This window comes from Ceratina calcarata, unplaced genomic scaffold (genome assembly GCF_001652005.2).
Source record: "Ceratina calcarata isolate Rehan_Ccalc_2016 unplaced genomic scaffold, ASM165200v1 scaffold334.2, whole genome shotgun sequence".
NCBI lineage: Eukaryota > Metazoa > Arthropoda > Insecta > Hymenoptera > Apidae > Ceratina > Ceratina calcarata.
In genome coordinates, this window is record NW_017156169.1 from 92,560 (window position 1) to 112,750 (window position 20,191).

The 20,191-nt window shown below is 43.4% G+C and overlaps 7 protein-coding genes across 8 annotated transcripts; 3 read left to right on the top strand and 4 right to left on the bottom strand.

Moving 5' to 3' along the window:
- Window positions 1-767: 767 nt before the first annotated feature.
- LOC108624905 (uncharacterized) lies at window positions 768-2,628 on the bottom strand. The gene is made up of 7 exons (XM_018024516.2): window positions 2,361-2,628; window positions 1,921-2,150; window positions 1,720-1,842; window positions 1,600-1,655; window positions 1,438-1,516; window positions 1,236-1,364; window positions 768-1,160 (listed from the first exon to the last, which is right to left on the bottom strand). The coding sequence occupies exons 1-7, from the start codon at window positions 2,449-2,451 to the stop codon at window positions 957-959; spliced, it is 912 nt and encodes a 303-aa protein (XP_017880005.1). The 5' UTR covers window positions 2,452-2,628; the 3' UTR covers window positions 768-956.
- On the top strand, window positions 2,610-5,159 carry LOC108624904 (T-cell immunomodulatory protein). Its single transcript, XM_018024514.2, has 3 exons — window positions 2,610-2,717; window positions 3,150-4,677; window positions 4,763-5,159. Exons 2-3 carry the CDS (start codon window positions 3,169-3,171, stop codon window positions 5,024-5,026), a joined length of 1,773 nt encoding a protein of 590 aa, XP_017880003.1. The 5' UTR covers window positions 2,610-2,717; window positions 3,150-3,168; the 3' UTR covers window positions 5,027-5,159.
- Window positions 5,160-5,350: 191 nt separating this feature from the next.
- Cdk5 (cyclin-dependent kinase 5) lies at window positions 5,351-7,116 on the bottom strand. Its single transcript, XM_018024517.2, has 7 exons — window positions 6,966-7,116; window positions 6,710-6,798; window positions 6,425-6,618; window positions 6,261-6,348; window positions 6,030-6,201; window positions 5,751-5,959; window positions 5,351-5,682 (listed from the first exon to the last, which is right to left on the bottom strand). Exons 1-7 carry the CDS (start codon window positions 7,000-7,002, stop codon window positions 5,575-5,577), a joined length of 897 nt encoding a protein of 298 aa, XP_017880006.1. The 5' UTR covers window positions 7,003-7,116; the 3' UTR covers window positions 5,351-5,574.
- An 884-nt stretch (window positions 7,117-8,000) lies between these two features.
- On the bottom strand, window positions 8,001-12,328 carry LOC108624907 (orcokinin peptides). Of its 2 annotated transcripts, XM_018024518.2 has the most exons (5): window positions 12,119-12,328; window positions 11,340-11,409; window positions 9,919-10,051; window positions 9,586-9,805; window positions 8,001-8,251 (listed from the first exon to the last, which is right to left on the bottom strand). In XM_018024518.2, exons 1-4 carry the CDS (start codon window positions 12,203-12,205, stop codon window positions 9,601-9,603), a joined length of 495 nt encoding a protein of 164 aa, XP_017880007.1. In that variant the 5' UTR covers window positions 12,206-12,328; the 3' UTR covers window positions 8,001-8,251; window positions 9,586-9,600. The 2 variants fall into 2 exon arrangements, with proteins under 2 accessions (XP_017880007.1, XP_026669260.1); XM_026813459.1 differs by having other exon boundaries at window positions 8,001-9,805; window positions 12,119-12,327.
- LOC108624908 (uncharacterized) lies at window positions 10,058-11,333 on the bottom strand. Its single transcript, XM_018024519.2, has one exon. The coding sequence runs from the start codon at window positions 10,627-10,629 to the stop codon at window positions 10,240-10,242; it is 390 nt and encodes a 129-aa protein (XP_017880008.1). The 5' UTR covers window positions 10,630-11,333; the 3' UTR covers window positions 10,058-10,239.
- A 4,230-nt stretch (window positions 12,329-16,558) lies between the features above and the next one.
- LOC108624873 (nucleoside diphosphate-linked moiety X motif 8) lies at window positions 16,559-17,982 on the top strand. The gene is made up of 2 exons (XM_018024444.2): window positions 16,559-16,864; window positions 17,192-17,982. The coding sequence occupies exons 1-2, from the start codon at window positions 16,820-16,822 to the stop codon at window positions 17,879-17,881; spliced, it is 735 nt and encodes a 244-aa protein (XP_017879933.1). The 5' UTR covers window positions 16,559-16,819; the 3' UTR covers window positions 17,882-17,982.
- A 93-nt stretch (window positions 17,983-18,075) lies between these two features.
- On the top strand, window positions 18,076-20,113 carry LOC108624868 (peptidyl-prolyl cis-trans isomerase sig-7). Its single transcript, XM_018024440.2, has 4 exons — window positions 18,076-18,293; window positions 18,372-18,862; window positions 18,924-19,165; window positions 19,240-20,113. Exons 1-4 carry the CDS (start codon window positions 18,224-18,226, stop codon window positions 19,958-19,960), a joined length of 1,524 nt encoding a protein of 507 aa, XP_017879929.1. The 5' UTR covers window positions 18,076-18,223; the 3' UTR covers window positions 19,961-20,113.
- Window positions 20,114-20,191: the final 78 nt, after the last annotated feature.

Genomic DNA, 20,191 nt, shown 5'->3' on the forward strand with positions numbered 1-20,191 from the left:
AAACAGATTATTGGAGAAAGGAGTACGATAGAAATCGGATCGCGCTCCCCCGTATACGTGGTCGACCAACGGGAGAGCTGAATCGGTGAATCGTCATCTCCGGCCAGTGGAAACAAATTTAGACACGATTATCGAACGATCGTCTGTGTATTGTCTGTGAAACGCGATCGTTGCCTCCTGGCGACTCGTCGATTTATCCTCCCGTTAACAATGCGAATTATATCTTCGATCCTCGTTCAGATTTACTCTTATATCTACGCAGAAGCGACAACAAAGACAAAAGATTAAAAAGAGAGCCAAGCGTTCAACTGTACAATTATATTCTTTTACGTTTGACGAACTTAACTATTTGGTAGACGTGTAGTATATTTTACATTACAGAGAAAAAAGTACGGTAGTGTTACTTGTCTTACTTTAATTTTATATATCATCGAGAATTAACAAGAAAAAATAACGTTACCCGTCAGGGGTAACGAATTATAGTCAGCACTACAATGGAAATTACTATACGTCTGTAGATAAAAGCAAAGAAGGTTCGCAATGAAATTTATGAAAAGAAACCAAAACCGACACGATGTTCAATGTATTTAACTAATTGATCTTCTCTCTCGAAAGATGAACAATATACAACAATATGTAACGAGAGTGAATGTTGCGCGTTTACCCGTTCATTCAGTCTCCTTGCCCCTCGCGCTTCTTCGATGCTACGACGCGCGTGCTGTAAAAAATAAAGGAACGGAAAAACACTTCCGATTGAACAAGAACAATTCGTGTTGCTCGATCTCTTTTTATTAAGTCATTTAATGTTGGTTTCGTACAATGAAGCGAGCAGCAAACGGATAAGACGGGAAAGGGACAGAGAAAGAGATCGTGGAAAAAACGTAAATAATAAATAAATAGTAAAGGTTCAAGTATAGGTATATACATGCGTATTCAGACGCGAGTTTTAAGCGACGTTAAACATCGATGCGTGGACAGAGGACAGAGTCTTCGAAATCCGTCACGATATTCGCTTGATGAAGCAAACCGTCGGAAAAGTCGCCGTCCCTCGATATGTTCTCCGGTCCTCTAAGAGCGTGGTCGCGAATAAATTCGATCACCACTTTAGGATCCACGTACGACATCGTCAGCCGACATCCCCAGGCGACTAATGCTAGCGGCTGAAACGTCGATCGTTCAATTCAGTATCTAATCGCAGAGGTAACATTGGATTCTTAGATCAATTGATCACTCACACGATGTTCGTCCAACATGTTGTAAGGACTTATAATATGCCGCCGCAAGCAACCTCTGAGCAAAGTTTTCAAACTATTCACTTCCAATGGATTCGCGCATGGATGGTACAACATGACGATAGCTCCGTGCTGGGGGATTAAAAGAGAAGAATTAATAAGTTGTTGAGTGATGATCGGATTTATTTGGTATTTTTTTGATTACCTCGAGACTGTGTAGCCATCTCTGCTTGGGTAGAAATTGGTATTCGCCATAGACGGGCCATAGAGGTCTATGTGTTCCACTAAAGACAGCGAATGACTAATATCATCAGTGTGCAATCATACAAGTTTCTTGTTAACATTCCAATATGACAGACATACTTACAATACTGGAATACTGTCACTGTATTCTATTTTTTCGTACATGCATTTGTGCATAGCCTGTAAAGGATTTGATAGTTCACACCCTGTGTTTTAAGCCTTTATACCAGAGTCAAATACTTACGACATAATGTTCAGAAATATGTTCACAATACTTGATGGCTATTTTATCTCTACTAGGGGTGATTCTTTGATTGTAGCAGATATAATCAATAGGGTCGCCATCCCAATCCATGGTTAGATTTGTCTAGAAGAATAGCAAACGTGATGCATCGATCGTCGAGTGCTGATGATTAATATTATATGCAAATCATTGAACAGATACCTTCGCGTCATCGCAGTTAACAGATGGATGTCCCATCGCTATTCCATGAATGTCATGCATCGATCCCTGATCTTTAGCGTTTTCGGTTTTCGGGAATACTTTGGGCGGTGGAGTCGGGTCGTTGAGCCTATCGGGCATCCATCGACCGGTCCAACTTTCCAATCCCTCGTAGACATCCCGACGTAGGACATCAGTGTATGTGTGCTTCTGAATTAAGTTACGTACGTACTCTGTAAAATTCCGATCACAGATTACGGACTTCTATCGGATTTAGAAAATACTTATTTATGAAACGAAAACAATTAGAGATAGAATACTGTTTCTAAACGTCTGCCACCGTGGACGTTTTCGGTGAGCGGTTAAGAAACTCGAGATAACAGGTGAGAATAGTGATTGAAGTGGCAATAAACCGTAGGTATCGGATTAATTTGAAAGTTCACCTCTGAAATAATCATCGTCGAGGTCGTCGTACGCGATACCATTGTTGATCAAGTAACATATGAGCAGAGCGAAGACAGCTACGTCTTTCATCTTCACGTGGACAGTAAACAATCAAAACGAGTGCGTCAGAGTCAGACTCGTGTTCGTTACTCCCTCTTCAAAAGCTAGCTGGGCACTAGGCAATGGAAATCGTTTATTTGGCTCTTACACTCTTACTCTTACTTGAACAAGAGACCGGGATCGAGACATTCGAGACTCGAGACACGCGCAAGTCGGAGTCGGAGTCAGTCGAAGTTGTTTCTAGCGCTACAGTCGTGGAACAGCTGTCAAAGCAAAATGATAGAAAATTGTGTCAGGTATGTTCGCGTTCCGTTTACATTTGTATGTGACGCATTTCATTGCAATTGTTAATTGAAAATGCTGTTGGTTCCGAGTAAATTTAATTTGAACGTAACATGTTTATTCTGCATGTGTGATCGTGCTGGATTCGATTAGTCGTAGATATAACGGTAGAGGTTAAATTCTACGAATTATATTTACATCATTCTAGCATGAGTCATGGGATTGTTTAATTTCTTATTGTACTCGATAAGGGAAAGAAGATATGACCGCAAATTTCTATACTAGTTATTTGTAATTTTGTTGTAATATATTCGTAATAATTCTTGCGGATTGCATGGTTTGTGAATCGGTTTGACGACACGATTTTTAGCTCCTCGAGTTAAAGCAAGCGACATTGGCATCGCGATGGCTATTCATCAAACAAAAATTTGAATATTTCGTTTCAGATAAGCGACAACGAGCACGATGCGGATAGAATTAATAATCGCGCTAATCGCTGGCGTGGTCACGGTACGATGCAGCGACATTACTCTAGCAGTCTTCGGGAACGTGCTCGACGGAATGCCAGCCGCTTTCGGCGACTTCAATTCCGACGAGCTGACCGACGTGTTCATGCTACGTAAGAATGGTACCACCGTCGAGATCTTCTTGGCTGCGGATCAGGAACCCCTTCTTAGGCCGAGTTCCAATCTCAGTTGCACGTTCCGCAACATCGTCGTCAGCGTGGTACCCGGAGACTTCGATGGAGACGTATTCATGGATGTTCTGGTAATCACGTTTAACAAGAACACGAGGTTGTTCCATGGTTACATCTTGTGGGGTGGAAACGGCCAGTTGAATTGCACGAACGAAGATCGTCCGTTAATAAACATGACAGGACAGCCGTTGGCTCTCGATTACAACGGGGACATGATAATAGATCTGTTCGGTTTGGACGAGGAGAATCAGAGGACCTTTTGGGTGTTCAATCAAACCAGGATGGTGACCAAGATACCGATGAAAATACCGCGAGAATATTCGCTGCCGAAGATCAGTCAACCTCATTCGAACGCTTATCTCGATTTGAACAACGACTTCGTGGCCGATTTGGTTGTCACCACGAATCACTACTTCGAGATTTGGCTCGGCAACGAACATGGATTCCAGTTTGAACGCACCATACAATTCCCCTATAACTTCTCCAAGGGAAGCAATACCGTGATCGGTCAGGCTCTCTACTTGGACGTGGAGCTGACGGGCAAGATGAACCTGTTGCTGCCCCTCTGTTTCGACGCCGCGTGCACCAACAGTACAATCATGATGTACTCCGATAAATGGTATAACTTGCAGGTGAACTTCCGAGATAGTGACAACGTGCTCTGGGGTTTCGTTCAGCCCGACGGGCAACGATACACCGACACCATCACTCTGCGCGGTGGCGATTTTAATATGGACGGTTACCCAGATATACTGGCCACGCTGAGGTCGACCAGCGGTAAACAGAAACGATCTTACCTACTGGCGAACGTCGCGTGCCATACGTGCGCTGGATTCACTCGGAAATTCGAGGTGAAATGGCAAGCGCTGAATCCTTTCCACAACGAAACCGCGATGGCGGTGTTTTACGATTTCTACCAAGACGGTATTCTGGACGTGATTCTGGTAGAAGTGGATAAAACCAATAACAGCTATCGCACGGCGGCATTCAAGAACAGCTTAGATTACGACGCGAACTTCGTGAAGGTGATGGTACTGACGGGCCGGAATAACAGCATGTACCCGATCTCTCCGGGCTCGCTTGGAAAGAAGAAGAGAACCTACGGAACTAATCTTCCTGGTCCATCGATAGCATACCGGACTACCACGCAGGATGGCAGTCCCCGAAACGCGATCGCAGCTCAGTTACCACAGAGCGCGCATTTCTCTTTAAACTTGCCGTACACGACGTTCGGTTTAGGCAGGACACCTAATTTCGTTGATGGTCTCACCATCGGGGTAAGACTGCAATTTTTTTGTGGAGAATTTTTTTTATATTTCAGAACGTTCAAATGTTTGACGCGATCGTATCGCTGTTCGATAGGTCGGTGGAAAATCTCGGGAATGGCCGCAAATCATTCCCAACTCCCAGATGGTGGTGATCCCAAATCCAATAGCTGAGCCTTGGCGATGGAAAGCCCAGTTATTCGTCACTCCTAGCAAATTAATTTTGTTGAGCGCGGCTGCGTTGACCGGCACCTGCGGCTTGATCTCTTTAATCATCGTCGCTCTCTACTGGAAGGAGCGAAGGGAGGATAAGATCGAGAGGCTTCAGGAAGCACACAGGTTTCACTTCGACGCGATGTAAAGGTACAATTAAGTATTCCATTCATATATTTAAGAAATGTATTTAATAATAGTTCTATAAGTTATTTTGTAAATGACAAATAAAAATACTGAAACAATAAATTAATAAATATACAGAAGAGTTTACGAGCGAACGAATAGTACGAAATAGGTAGACGTAAGAACGGCTGGACGCGATGTGTTCGACACGTGTTTCTGACATATACATATGTGTGTGAACGTTCGACTTGTGTCTATAATATGTATACATGTACGAAAAACTTTGGCGACAGTTTGTACAGTGGATTACAAATGCGAAATAGATACATTGCGCACTTCGTCTCGCTTCCGATAGAAAATTGTCGTCACTGATAAAATTGACAATTTATTGATTTTTTTCTTGGACATTCTTATAAAACAGGACCACCGTCGCGACGATCGACGTGACGCGTCGAGTGCGAAATATACACTTACAGTAGTAATAATATACTATATATATATATTAACAAACGATCTTTGCCGGCGTGATTTTGTTTCCTGCGCTACCCACGGTACAACGCTTTAAGAACACTACTGACAACGATCGTTCTTGATGGCAGGGTTTAAATCGTTGAAGTAGGGATGCGCCATTGCTTCGTCCGCCGATATCCGTAACGCCGGATTGCACACCAGTAACCTCTGGACAGATAGAAAAATAACTCGACACAAAGCTCGACGAAGAAAAACTTGGCACTCTAACTATTTACCTGCAACAAATCTCTGCCTTTAGAATTGAGTTTCGGCGTGACTTGAGCCAGTCCTTGAGGAGGATGATAGAGAAACGGTTTATAGTCCGGGAGAGTGGTGAAGTCTGGCCAAGTCTCCTCAGTCGGCGTACCGAGCAATTTGAATATTCTCCTCAGTTGATCGTCCACGTCCGAACCGGGAAACAGCGGTCTACCGGCGTTCGCTAGTTCTGCATGATTTCACAAGAAATTAATTCTTTTCTGAGAACGATTTTACGTGTCCGGAAGACTAAGACTTGCCAGCGAATATGCAACCGGCGCTCCACATGTCGATGGACGTTGTGTACAGTTTTGCGCCGAAGAGAACGTCCGGTGGACGGTACCAGAGCGTTACAACTTCCGCGGAATAACATTTCACAGGAATTCCAAAGGCTCTTGCCAGTCCGAAATCGGCCAATTTCAACTCCCCGTTCTAGAATAAACGAGTAGATTTTCAACGTTCTTAGATTCTCTATCGCGACGGAGGCGTACCTTATTAATGAGCAAGTTCTGGGGCTTGAGGTCTCTATGCAGAACATTTCTGCTGTGACAGAACGCCAATCCGCGCAACAATTGATACCTGGAGAAAATCGAGAATGCACAAACCCGCACGATGTCATACTTCGATCCGAAGCTAATATTTATGGAACACTTACAGGAAAGACTTAACAACGTCTGCGTCGATCTCCCCGCTCAGACTGTCTACATATTTTTTCAAGTCTTGCTCGCAATGTTCAAACACCAACGTCAATTTTTTGTCACTGTGCAACACGTCGTACAACCTCACTATATTCTTGTGCTTCAATTCTTTCAACAAACAAATTTCCCTGAGCGCGGACGACGGTACACCCTACGCGAGAGAGAGAGAGAGAGAGACGAATCGTGATGGGGTGAGTGAAAAGTAACCGGAGGAATTCGAAAAGTGGACGTCGCAAACTTACTTCGTCGTCGTCATCCAATCGAACTCTCTTTAAAGCGACGATTTCGTGAGTCTCGCGGTTTTTGGCTTTGAAAACAGTCCCATAAGTGCCTGGAACGTATTGGAAGAAACATCGTTCAGTGCGTACGTCGGAGCAGACGAAAGCGTATGTGTACAGGGGTGATACGCGTTTTCGTAGAAGGGGTGGCAAGTGCGTGAGGGATCTCCTCGTGAAACGATCAGAGCTGGGGAGGCTTTGGAAAAGGAGAGGTACTTACCTTCTCCTATTTTCTCGAGTTTCTCATATTTTTGCATATTTTTGGCGATCCTACGGGCGGAATTGATGGTCACACAGTGGTTGTTGGTTGTTGGGTTAGCGCTGCACCCGAACCGAACCGAAACAATCGTGCGCGAACTCACACCGCTGTCAGTGGCGCTACGCTACGAGTACGAGTTTACGAGAGCTTACGGAGTATGGAGTACCGCGGTACGTTTGCGTCATTCGCGTATCCACCCGAAAGCAGGGCTTCGTCGACGGGTGTTGGGCCTGCGGCCTGGACATCGCACCGCCATTTTTAAACCGCTTTACACGACAATCTGAGCAGCGTTATGTTTCTACAGTGGAATCCCCTTAATCCGATGCCGATTCCGTGCCGGATTAACGAAAACACCGGAGTATCAGGTCGTTGTTGGACAGTTTGGTAAAGGTAAGCAAGTAATTTACGAATAATCGACGAGAAAACTTGGATGGGCGATGAAAATAAAATTGTACTCTTATTATTTTCATTTCTATAATATCTACGCAACTTCGATAATGACTTTATTCTCGTTGAAATGTACAACCTTGGCTTGATCAAAGATCGATAAATCTCTAACTTGTTTAGCCATCTGCAAACAGTTGAATAAATGAAATTAAGAATCGAAATACGTACGTCGTGCATTTGAACGATTTCCGTGTAAAGTGCGACGACAATGAAAAGATGCATTTGTGATCGATTCGTAATTTCCGGCATGAGTCGTACATAATTACTAATTAAACGAATGGACTTGATCAATGCAATTCTGTAGCGTTGACAATAAAAAATCGTGTAAACATGTACTTATACGTATATATGTATGTATATTGAAGGATATATGACGGTGTACATACATTTTATAAATATCTTGTGTACGTTGTAAAACGTATCGCGCGAGGGAATATCTATTTTTTAACGCTGGACACGCTCGGTCATTAAGACACCATATACGTACATTTATTATACAAAGAATGTGTAATCGTATAGGCAAGGCGTAAAGGAAATTCACGCGCGAAGTCAGTTTGTTCGTTTTATTTGTATCTCGATAAATAGGTACATCACATCAATGGCATAAGAACTAAGAAATCGTAAAAAGTAAATGCGGTGGTCGTAATAAAAGAATCGGATTGCGCGCAAGCCATAAGTCACACGAGTTACCCGTGATAAGAATCGAGATTGTAAAATCGATGAGCCCGTGTAGGTAATTAGCAGAAAAAAGAAAGCTCCGAGCTCGTCGCGCTTGAGGAAGGACAGATAGAATCTTTCACCTGTAAATAATAATAAATAAATGAGCGACCTCCACTCGAAGAAACGAACGTTTGCCGACGTGAATCGATGCGTAAATAATAAGAAACGAGAGTCGACCAGGTTTTGTTTTGTCGATCAACTTCAGATAGACTGACATCTCGTCGCGTCGATGAACAACGATGATGAGAAAGAAGGGGATTTTCGCGGCGCTCGCCATTCGTTAAACGATACCGCGGTAACGATCACGCAGTGATGCATCTGGTGCAACAGTTGCTCGGTAGCTCGATCCCGATGTTCGCCAACATGGTGATCTTGCTCTACGTGTGCCACCGCGTAAGCTACATATCTTTCGTTGCGACAAATTTTCGGGAAGGGACGACAGAGAGATACATGCTGGGTATTTAGTTTCTAGCGGCGACGAGACTGAGACGCAAGATCATTACCGAGATGAGGGAATACGCCACGATCGTAACGTATACGCGATTAACGAACGATCGGTTTCATTAAATATTCACGCGAACGGCGTGTCTATGTCTGTGTGTGTCAGCAGGTCCGTCGGGCGCGCGAGAACCTTGGTTATATCAGCGAACAAGTCTCCAAAGGGATGGACGAGGTACGTAAAACAGAATAGCTACAGATAAAATATTTTCAATTCCGCGAATCGCTCGGAACTCGATCGAAGATCGAAGAAGACATAGGGAAAGAACTGCGAATCACTGAACGGTTGACCGTGCGGAACGCAAAGCTAGATGCGATGTTACAAAGATTCGCTAACCTCGAGGAAAACGTGATCGAGGTAAGCGTACAGATTTTCTACGGTATGGAGCGAAGGATCGTATAGCGGAATCGAAGCGAGCTCACGAATTTTGTCAGCTGGTGCGCATGGATCGCGACAGGGAGAGCGTGAGGGTCGAGACGCCGATGAACGTGAGCGAGGAGGTCGAGAAGATCGTGGCGGCGTACGAGAGGAGGAAATCCGAGAATCCGGAACAGGAGGTCGAGAGGCCGGACGATTCGAGGCGGGAACGCGCGAGGGACGGTCCACGAAATCCTTTAACGAAATTCTCCGCGTGTAACCCGCGAGACGCGGCCACGCGAAGAGCGGTTGACGGTCGTGGGCGAATCGCCACGACACCGGAAGTCCGTCTTCTGGACGAAGTCAACCAACCGCCGACTCCTGCGGGAGAATCGAAGCGCGAATCATAGCCGGAAATAAAATTTATCTCGTTCCCTTCTTCGTAGTTGCCCGACTTTCGATATTTCAGAATCAAATTTTTTAAGGAAAATTAAAATAGAGAAGGTTTTTGAGAGAGGAAGGAAGATGGGACGTGAAATTGATGATTTTGTTTCTTCCCTGATCTCGAGTCCGTCAGCCACGCCTTTCGAGGATGCCCATTCTACCAGCGGCCAGGTGATCCGATAGTTTCTTGATAAACCCGTTCCACCCAACGCGATCTATCTCGCCTAAGTTCCGTTTGAAAAAATTGTCGAAAGCCGTCCGATCGATCTCGTCGATGTTACGTTTCGGGAATTGCTCGAGCAGCGTCCGGTCGCCCAGTAGAAGCCTGGTCGACCTGTTGCGAACATAATTTAACAACCAGTATAGGAAAATGCGATAATCCTTGCAAAGAACAAATTTTTAGGAATGCGATAATCGGAATAATCAGAATAGGCGGACGTATTTTACCTAATCGGAGACAGTTCGTTCACTTCGTCGACCGAGAATACCGTCGATCCGGGACGAATTTGGCTGGACCAAGGTCGGATTCGTCTCGGCTGGTCATCGTCCAATAGTTCTTGATCGCGCGGAGCTCTTGCATCTTAAAACGAGACAGACGAACGCTCACGGTTTAACAAGAACTTGGAAATGATGAGACGGAAGGATAGAGGGTGAACGGAAGAAAGTATTCTGGTGTAATAAGTCTGTACGCTAGTCTTTATTAAAAATACGAACGATCTACGAGCTACACCAAATACATTCCCTACGCGTCTCTACGAATTCTCTTCGTCAATCGTTGCGCTTCTCGGCCGACGGTTCCATTTCCCGAGTCAGAGAACCACCGAAGCTGCGCACCAAGTTTCCACCCCCGATCTGATCCAAGTTCCTGCGGAGGTCGATCAAGCTACGAATCAGGTTTCCGCCTCCGATCTGGTCCAAGTTCCGTTCGCCACGGTCCGATCCATGTTCTCGCGGTACCTCGCGCAGTAAATTCCCGCCACCGATCTGATCGAGGTTCCCGCTGCTCCATTTAGGTATCTCTCTTCGCAACAGGTTGCCGCCTCCTATCTGATCGAGATTTCGCAGGAAGCGATCGTTGATTCCCGAGTCTGCCGAGTATCGGCTGTTCGGTGGTCCGACCAGTCGCGCACCTTCGCTACTAACGGCAGCTTCGTTCATCGTTTGAGATGGCTGTCGTCCTATAATTTTTCGCAAGCTGTACCCGTCGACTCATTTCCTCGTTATGGACTATCACGAACACCCTTTAACCCTTCACCTTTTATCTGGATCTTCCAAAACCGGTATATATTCCACCACCAAAGCCATTATGCGAGTTCACGCTCTCGCAGGACGATCACAAACATTTCGACTGTCACGAACGACAAACTTTTTGCAGAATGTAAACAGGAATAAAAGGTTGCAGCTGACGTATTTTTGAAGAAGCGTAAATTGTTCAACACTATTTCTCCTGGTATCAAATTTTTGCTTAAAATTATTATTATTAATTAAATACTTTTTCCTCAATTAAATTTTTGACTTTTTCTATACTGGTTGTTAAACTAATTACGGTTAAACTGGTTGTTAAATTAATTAATTAAATCAAGGAAAAACGATTGAACTAATGACAATAATTTTATGCGGTAATTTCAAACGTTGTCTTTTGACACCGCTTGGTAGAAATAGTGTTAAATGCATATGCAGGAGAACATGTATACAGGCCGGTATTCAGAGTCGTTACTTATATTTAAGATCCTGTTTCCTGTACAAAACAGGGATTGGAAATATGGGATAGACAGGGATAGCAAATGCTTAAGACGATCTTAAGAATCAGCAACGATTCTGAATGCCGGCCATAGAGTCGTTTCGAGTGCCGAAAAAGTTTCACTTACCATGATCGACGAGGAACGCTTCTAACACCTCCGGCCCGTAGAAATCTCTGCGTAATGCATTCGTTCCCGTCTGCAGAACATTTTCATATGTTTATTAAAATTTCGTTCTATCTGTATTGCCCACGCATAGATTCTCTGCTGCACCGAGTCAGCCGTGATATATCGCCATCGCGCGTTCCGATCTTTTTCATTTTACACATGCGTTCAGCACGTACCCCATAACGCGCGTTACGAGCTATCGCGTGGGAGGGAATACGTGACCCGGTGCCGATGTTTCATTTTACGGGGAAAAAGAAAAAAGATGCGACGCGTTATTCGTTTCGAGTAAATTCGCGGTCCGTGTGAATCCGAATTAACTTCAGACGTCCGAGCCCCATTCCTGCAGCTCGCGGTTTGCTCCCTGAAACCCGGTCCTAGTGGACGGTCGATCAGTATGCATGAGAAAAGTTGTGTACACGTGGGAACTCGTTCGCAATTTTGATTTGAACAATCGCTTCGGCGATCACGAGTTCGAAGAAAGTTTCTAGCGACACGTAAGCGTGCGGTATCGCGAAGGTCGTCGCGTTTTCAGCGCGTGGCTTCGATCGAAATTCTTTTTAACCTTCGTTTAATTGGCGCGCCGCCTGATCGCGATTCTTGTTAATTAGAGAGTCCAGCGTGAAGCGGAAACGAGTGACAGGGAGTCCCGTTCAACGAGCGTCCGATCGTCCTGTGATTTCGCGAGCAGCCGATGAATCGAACGGTCGTCGATCGGAACTGGAAGAAGAGAAACGAATTACCTGAGAAGCGGGCACGGCTGTTACCTGAACGACCGCCCCGATCAGAGCAGAGAGGACGAGGATGGACACGGTAGCGTGGCACTTCATCGAGTCGATTCGATGTTCGTCAGTCGAAGAAAATTGACCGCGTCGTTTGGCGTTCGGGATTCGAAACTGAGGGAGCGTACGAGTGCTTTCGCGCCGAAAATCGAGTATCGTGTACCGGTCCACCTCGTGCTTCCTCGAAATATATAGAGGGTAAGCAGTCCGTGCGCGCGGGGCGAAGCGGTCGAAGGACGCACGCGCTGAACCATCGCATCGCTCCGAAATCTATTACGCGGCGCGGCCCATCGAACCGTGCGTGCTTCGCCCGATTACTGATTACTCCCCTTGCATCCCCTTTTTCGGGCATACGCTTCAAATTGGAGAAATCCAATTTTTCATCGGTGTATCCATTAAAATAGATAAAGAAGGAAAGGTATCGCGTATCCTTCGAGGAGCGATAAAAGGATCTCCAAGGTATTTCATTTATTATTTAATTGTATAAGAATCATCACAATGTTTGTTTGCTAGTTCTATACGTAAAGTCGTTCTCGGACATAAAGTTGGTTCTGTTATTACTATTATTATTATTACTTCGATATTTTATCTTATTTATCTTATTACTGTTATTATTCCGATGTATTATTTTATTTTTTATTATTCTAGTGCACAGAATTGTATTAATTACTATTATTTATTTAACAAAGAGGGTTCTACCCGTTAGTAAAGTTAGAGTTCTATGCGCGCGGGTAGCCGAGACTCTCGGGATCTGTAACGATTACTTTTAACGATTTCGTATTTACGATGTGGCTCGCAAGACTCGCATGATTTCACTTTGCTGTTTCAATTGAAACAGTTGATTCTATTTGTTTACATGAAAATTCGTTTTCTTCTCGCCGTTCTGGTCGCAATTACTCACCGTGGTGTTCGTCAACGGAGAAAAAATGGCACGCGGTTGTCGCGATCGATCTCGCCTCGCGTATCTGGTGCAGAAAATAATTACCGCCGGCCGTGAATGCCACCACAGGGACAGGTGCGTGTGCAGCGCGCGGTGCGTAGGCAGCGTAGGATTAAAATTATAATTATCGACGTCTCATTAACGGTTTACGATTCGTGAGAACGGCTCGACGGGCGCCGATTTTGTCGCGGCCGAAATATCTCGATCGCGTCGTCGTCGCGCCTCAACTTTCTTCGGGATTTTCGAGATTCGCACGGAGGCGAAGGACACCTCGTCTACCTCTCAAAGAGACGTCGCGTAACGCTAAGGTTGTATGAACCCTTACATAAAAACAGTGACAAAGTATTGAAATTTTAACAGTTACTAGATATTACATTAATAAAACACTGTATAGAGTTTTTGTAATTTTGCAAGTCTATTAGAAAAGTTATTAAATCTTGAATTCTTTTATCGAATAACAGAATTTTTATTTTATTTATGAAAAATATGAATGCAATTTTTTTGAAAACTTTTGGCAGGGATCTTACGGCTCATACAACCTTAATAGGACGTGGGGGTAACGAGAATTCTCTCCTTATTTCAAACCTCTCTCGATCATACGAAACGACGAGACAAAGATTTGTCTATCAATGTCCTCCTTTCTCTCGGCGTCTCGTTTGTGCATACGTGCTTCTGTGGTACCAGTACAGACACGATGCTACCCCCTTTGCCACGAGTAGGCGATGAAGCCAATTTCGGTTACAGTTGCCAGAGTATCGTCTTCCATCAACGACAAATCGAATCGATCAATCATTCTTTTGTCTTTTGAGACCGCTTCCTCGTTTCTCCCTTTTGCCACCCGTTCATGGACGCTTTCGAATCGAGTCCTGCGGGAGTGATAGAATCTACTATCGATTAAAGTCCAAGGAATAGTCGTTGCTCTGCGTTTTACGCCGATTGAAAACGTTCGCCACGTGCCGTAAAGCAAACGTCGGTGTTAAAACTTCAATTCCATTCGGTTTCGTAATGAGCAATTAATTTCTTTACGCCCGCTTGCGTTCGCGTCCCATATCGTTGATTTCCATTGACGAAATGAAAAAACAGAAAATAGGAAGCGATATTAGCTTTTAGCCGGATAGCGACAGGCGCGAAGATAATGTACTCGGGGAGATAATGAGATACGCGATTGATAGAGAAACGCATCATCGCACGCCGATATGGCATATTTATGGTCTGCCACTATGACCACTCTAGACAGTGTTTGCATTGCAGCACGGTTTCCACCAGCGCAACGAGGCTGGACGAGGGCACTTCCGCTATCGGCTCTGCATGCGATAACGCGATTGACAACTACTCGAAACCCTTATCGCCCTTTCGTCCACAGGTGCGGTGGTGTACGAGAGTCGATTAAATCGGGTAAACTCCATCGTCTTGCGTCATCCCCCGTGTCTTAAAATCGTGTGCTTGGACGACGGCTCCTGGGAGACCGACGGAATCCTTGAAGAGATTCTCCAGTCGAAATGGGAACAAACAAACTATGTAAAATGAGAATAACTCCCATGGGAACGTTCAACATCGGCGTCAGCGCGGATGTCGTGGGCTACATTTTTCATTATCCATTCTATCGTCTTGTTACCATCGGTAGTCGACACGTTTTTAATTAAAACCTTGTTTTACTGTTTGAAACATGAACTATGTTACTACGACGGTGTATTCAAATTTGAACGAGGGAAATTAATGCGAGATACAGCGAAAGTGTTTGCACATATTCGATGTTTTATTCTAGTAATTCCGGGTATCGTTCTTATACTGGGTTTTGTTCGCGGAGGCACGTTCGTGGCACAAATAACAGTTTTTGATCATTCGCCGAGCTCAAAACGCGCTCTTGTTATCGCGGACGTAATGTATTCCGATAATTAATGACATTACCGAGACCACGTCGCGACGCTAATGGGAGACTATCTAGTCCCCATTACTTGCCCTATCAATAACTTCAACCGGCGCGGTCGCAAGGCAAAGCGTTCGATTAAAACACTTCCTATTTTACGAAGTTGAATGTACAGTGTAGGCGAAATAAAAAGTAGTAAAACGTTGAACGTTTCCCTTTCCCATTTTCGATTCTCGAAGTATATATCCTCTGCCGAAAGGCTACATTGTACCGTGAATTGTACAAGGATTTTCTTTTCAAGGATTTTTTAATTCATTTCGTATCCCTTGGCACCTATATTGCTCTTGTATGATTCTATCTTATAAAACTGTTAGTCTCTTTGCTTCTAGCGACCCGAATTGGATATATTACAAAGGATATTCCTTGGACACAGGTGACTTCAATTTCAGTGTCTGGTCATTAAAATTGGTTTACTAAGAACAGGAATATCACGTTACTCTACCAAGCTTACCTTCGTCGATGAGTTCTACTCCTTCAGTGTTAAAAGGCGATCACCAGGACCTTATGACAACGTGCATAATCAGTTGCAAGTATTTTATATGCACATTGTAATTAGTCTTAAGTGAGAAGGTACTGATATCAGATTTTTGTATTTTGTAACTTGTTTATAAGTGAAATAAAGATCTTGTTACATACATATCTTACTATGTACTTAATTACCTATCCACTACTCCTAGAATGACCAACATCCATTCCTTAACGAGAAGTATAACTCGAAATAATTGCCCTCATCACTATTAAATTAGTTGTATAAGTATACCTTAAGTTTAGCCCTGAGAAATTCTTGGAAATTGCGCAATAGCAGGAGTTAGTGCTACCTCCTGTGTCTTCATGTTCTCCTAATACAAAGTCCGATTTTCAATCAAAATCTCTATCCCCGAGAATTCTTGGAAATGACGTCATCAGATGTACTTTGTGCTACCTTCTAAGTCCTCATATTCTCCTGATACAAAGTCCAATTTTCGATCAAAATTTTTCTCTCGGAGAATTCTTGGAAATGACGTTATCAGTAGGGCTTAATGTTACCTCCTATGTCATCATATTCTCCTAATACAAAATCTGATTTGGGCACAAAATTAGCACAAAATTCAGACTTTGTATTAGGAGAATATGATGATATAGGAGGTAGCACTAAGTCCTACTGATGACGTCATTTCCAAGAATTCTCGGAAAGGAACAATTTTGATCCAAAATTGGACTTTGTATTAGGAGAATATGATGACACAGGAGGTGGCACTAACACCTGTTGATGACGTCATTTCCCAGAATTCTCCGAGAGAAAAAATTTTGATCCGAAATTGGACTTTCTATTAGGCGAACATGAAATAATAGGAGGTGGCACTAAGTCCTCCTGACGCCGTCATGATTTCAAGAATTTCTTAATTTTCTATTCTATCTTATTTCTACTTATACTCAGTGAAGATGACATGGAGAAGGGATCGGATATGGGTAGAGTTGAAGGTAAGTAATGAGACGTATGAATTTCACTTAAACTATTTCTTTATTAATTAAACTTTAAGATATNATGACTACGCTAATTCATGATTCATGCGTTCTATATGAATCAGTGAATGAATTACATACGTATTTTTACATTACATATTTATAAGAGAAAAAAAGGGTATCGTCCAAAGTCGAGTGATCGGACATCTAGTAGCCGTGGATTAGATCATCATGACAGTAGAACATATTGTTTGACAAGCTTCACGAATTATAATCGACATCTGATATTTCAAATACGTTGGCCCTACGTTTATTTAATCACACAACGTGAGAAGCATTCCGGATCGCATCAATGAGTCTGCATCCTCTGACATTACGCTATTTACAGCGTTGTTTTGTAAGTATTCCTGTCTCGCATGAAAGTGGACGCACGACGTACGTTTTCTTTAATTCCCTGTCCGTACGTTAGAGGGTATTATGTTCGCGGATGTCCGTTCACTTATTTTCTAATCATGGCAGCGAAAACCTAAGCACGTTGAACGTATATAACAAGCTAGACGAACTTTCGTTCCGCATTAAATTTAAGAGAGATGTCAGAATCGATATGTTGAACTCACCCCTTTTAGTATGCAATGTGCGGAAACGATTAAAATGTCCGTGTTTCGACACGGTCGGCTGTCGCCGTAACATTGGACTAAAAAGATGTTTCTTCTTTACAAAAAAGTCGTCACAACCCCAGCGAGGATTGAGCGCGGTTCATCTCGAGCTCTTGAAACCGGAAGTAGTCCTCAGCGAGAAAAATCGTAAATCATTCGTCGAGAAATTCAAGAGTCCGAAAACGACGCAGATACAGGAGAACGTGAGCCATGCATCCGTTTTGGTGCCGCTTTGCATGCACCAGGGCGAGCTGGGGTTCTTATACACCCTCAGATCGACGAAAATAAATTCAAATCGCGGACAAGTCTCGTTTCCCGGCGGTATGTACGACAAGGAAGATCGCAACCTCGAAGAAACCGCGTTACGCGAAACCTGGGAGGAATTGAAAATTCCGCGAACGAAAATCGACGTCTGGGCCGCGGGAAATATGATCGACAAGCAGAAAATAAAAGTCCTGCCCGTCTTCGGTTACATCGGCGAGATTAACCCGGAGAAACTCAACGTCAACAAGGAAGAAGTGGGCGAAGCGTTTTTCGTCAGTCTGAGAAAACTTTGCGATCCCTCCTTGTGTCGATATACGCAATTTCGCGATGGTTACAGCCTGCCGGTTTATTTGGGTGGTAAATATCGGGTTTGGGGGTTCACTGGAGCGATAACGCACATAGTTTTAAATGTTCTCGTACCTGATGTTTATAATCAGCAATTAGTTTATCTACGAAATGTTACACCCGAAAAAGAAATTAGTATCAGTCGATAGTGAGATACGACGATATTTGCATTTTACTTGTATTTCATTTTTCCTTCGATCCCTGTGTATATGTTATCGTTAATAAAAAGAAATTTTTGAAACGATTTTCATTCATCGTTTACCGAAGATAATTCCTACATTATTCGAAACGCGTCTTCCTTTCTAATTAAGCGCCATTTCCTTTGAAAGAGAATCTGATTATACATTAGACGCCATCACGATCTTATCATGGACGCTATTGTCGTAACAGAAGCAGAAGCATCGGAATGTTGTGTACATAATAAGTATAAGGATGAAATTAATCATTGAATATTTGTAATTGTATATAATTGTAAAAAAGATTACAATAATATGGCGGTTGTGGTAGAAACTACGATAGGAGATTTTACTATCGATTTGTACACCGAAGAACGGCCGCAAAGTGAGTAGAGAGGTTATGTTTGGTTACTAGCATTACACCTCGAGAGGGGTTTTATTCACAGAGAATTTCATTTTACAGCATGTCGGAATTTTTTAAAGCTGTGCAAGCTGAAGTATTACAACTGGAATTTGTTCCATTCCGTTCAGAGCAATTTCATTGCTCAAACCGGAGATCCGACTGGGACTGGAAAAGGTGGAGAGAGCGTGTATGGAATAGTGTTAGGTGAAAAAGCGAGATATTACGAGGCAGAGCAGATGCCGAAAATAAAGCATGATAGAAGCGGTTTGCTCTCTATGGTAAATTGCGGTAACAATATGTTGGGATCTCAATTCTTTATTACCCTCGCGCCCGAACTACAGTCGCTGGATGGACACCATTGTGTATTTGGCGAAATCGCAGAAGGTCTAGAGATCGTTCTTAAGCTAAACGAAACGATTTGTGATGGGGACCACAGACCATACCAAGATATTCGTATATCTCATACGGTCATCTTGGAAGATCCTTTCGAGGATCCAAAGAATTTTGTTGTACCTGATCAGAGTCCACCGCCCACTCGAGAAGCTCTAATGGTATGTTTTCTTAATTTCTGTTTTCAAGATTTCCAGCTGTAATGATCGATTGTATTTCCAGAGCGATAGGATAGGCGCTGACGAAGTAATAGACGATACAGCTGGCATGACAACCGAAGAAATAGTAGAAATGCAGAAGGAGAAAGAAGCGAAAGCGAGAGCTACAATACTGGAGATCGTAGGTGATATTCCAGATGCAGAAATGGCTCCACCGGAGAACGTTCTCTTCGTTTGTAAATTGAATCCCGTTACGACCGACGACGATCTTGAAATTATTTTCAGCAGATTTGGGAAGATCGTTGGGTATAAAGAATTTTCTTACACTTACTACAGATAAACGTCTAGTAGACATTCGTACATTGGTCTTTCTTTTCCAGTTGCGAAGTGATCAGAGATCGGCAGACGGGCGATTCGTTGCAGTACGCTTTCATCGAATTCGGCGATCGCAAAAGTTGCGAGGAGGCTTATTTTAAAATGGACAACGTACTGATCGACGATCGCCGTATACATGTGGACTTCTCGCAATCGGTAGCGAAGATGAGGTGGAAGGGTAAGGGTAAAGGTATTCAATACTTCGATGACAAGGGTAATGAAACGACGAGCGAGAATCGTCGAAAGAAAAAAGATGAATTTAGAAACAAGGATGACGCGAGAAGTCGAAGAGAAAATGGTAACCGATACATGGAGGAAGTACCGGATCACAGGAAACACGAGCGTCGGAAAGATGTTGACAGAGGTAACTCGGACTGTTCTCATAACGGGGAAAAGTATGTGTCTAAGGAAGAAAAGCGTCAAGAAAGCTCGCGCGAGAGGTACGAATTCGATGTTAGGCGGGGAAAGGAAAGAAGACGAAGAAGCAGAGACAGGAGCGGAGGTCGGAACCGAGATAAGAGCAAAGAAAGAGATAGAAACAAAAGGGAGAGCGATAAAGAGCATAAGCGTAAAAAGAAGAGATACGACAGAGCAGGCTCTAATATCAGTAGTGATGATACAAGACATGAGAAGCATAAGGAGAAGCATTCGAGTCATAAAAAGAAACGGAATAGAGATCGATCGAGGGAGAGGTATGAAGAGTCAGAGAAACGTAAGCGAAGGTGATAATGCGAATAGTATACTAGTTCGTCTATAAATCTGCGTGCTTCATACATGGGATTCGTGTATTGTGAGTGTCTATTTTATAAAACTGAATAGTCGATGAATACTTTTAAGAATGTAAATTTTATATGTGAATAAGAATCATTGCTTAATTCAGACGTTTGTTATTTTTAATACCGCAAATCCTATCGTCCTCTTTTCCTATATTTATTTTGCTCAGGCAGAATGTTCTGA

Excerpts from the sequence above, each read along its gene's own strand:
- LOC108624905 (XM_018024516.2), bottom strand. The coding sequence starts at position 2,451 with ATGAAAGACGTAGCTGTCTTCGCTCTGCTCATATGTTACTTGATCAAC. Across the intron at positions 1,517-1,599 it reads AGTGACAGTATTCCAGTATT|TGGAACACATAGACCTCTAT; the intron begins GTAAGTATGTCT and ends CGCTGTCTTTAG. Across the intron at positions 1,365-1,437 it reads GATGGCTACACAGTCTCGAG|CACGGAGCTATCGTCATGTT; the intron begins GTAATCAAAAAA and ends TTAATCCCCCAG.
- LOC108624904 (XM_018024514.2), top strand. The coding sequence starts at position 3,169 with ATGCGGATAGAATTAATAATCGCGCTAATCGCTGGCGTGGTCACGGTA. Across the intron at positions 4,678-4,762 it reads TTGATGGTCTCACCATCGGG|GTCGGTGGAAAATCTCGGGA; the intron begins GTAAGACTGCAA and ends GCTGTTCGATAG.
- Cdk5 (XM_018024517.2), bottom strand. The coding sequence starts at position 7,002 with ATGCAAAAATATGAGAAACTCGAGAAAATAGGAGAAG. Across the intron at positions 6,799-6,965 it reads ACTCGAGAAAATAGGAGAAG|GCACTTATGGGACTGTTTTC; the intron begins GTAAGTACCTCT and ends AATACGTTCCAG. Across the intron at positions 6,349-6,424 it reads GACGTTGTTAAGTCTTTCCT|GTATCAATTGTTGCGCGGAT; the intron begins GTAAGTGTTCCA and ends GATTTTCTCCAG.
- LOC108624908 (XM_018024519.2), bottom strand. The coding sequence starts at position 10,629 with ATGAACGAAGCTGCCGTTAGTAGCGAAGGTGCGCGACTGGTCGGACCA.
- LOC108624907 (XM_018024518.2), bottom strand. The coding sequence starts at position 12,205 with ATGAAGTGCCACGCTACCGTGTCCATCCTCGTCCTCTCTGCTCTGATC. Across the intron at positions 11,410-12,118 it reads CAGCCGTGCCCGCTTCTCAG|ACGGGAACGAATGCATTACG; the intron begins GTAATTCGTTTC and ends AATGTTCTGCAG. Across the intron at positions 10,052-11,339 it reads AGCGTTCCTCGTCGATCATG|ATGCAAGAGCTCCGCGCGAT; the intron begins GTAAGTGAAACT and ends TCTCGTTTTAAG.
- LOC108624873 (XM_018024444.2), top strand. The coding sequence starts at position 16,820 with ATGAGTCTGCATCCTCTGACATTACGCTATTTACAGCGTTGTTTT. Across the intron at positions 16,865-17,191 it reads GCTATTTACAGCGTTGTTTT|TCGTCACAACCCCAGCGAGG; the intron begins GTAAGTATTCCT and ends TTTACAAAAAAG.
- LOC108624868 (XM_018024440.2), top strand. The coding sequence starts at position 18,224 with ATGGCGGTTGTGGTAGAAACTACGATAGGAGATTTTACTATCGATTTG. Across the intron at positions 18,294-18,371 it reads CACCGAAGAACGGCCGCAAA|CATGTCGGAATTTTTTAAAG; the intron begins GTGAGTAGAGAG and ends TTCATTTTACAG. Across the intron at positions 18,863-18,923 it reads CCACTCGAGAAGCTCTAATG|AGCGATAGGATAGGCGCTGA; the intron begins GTATGTTTTCTT and ends TTGTATTTCCAG.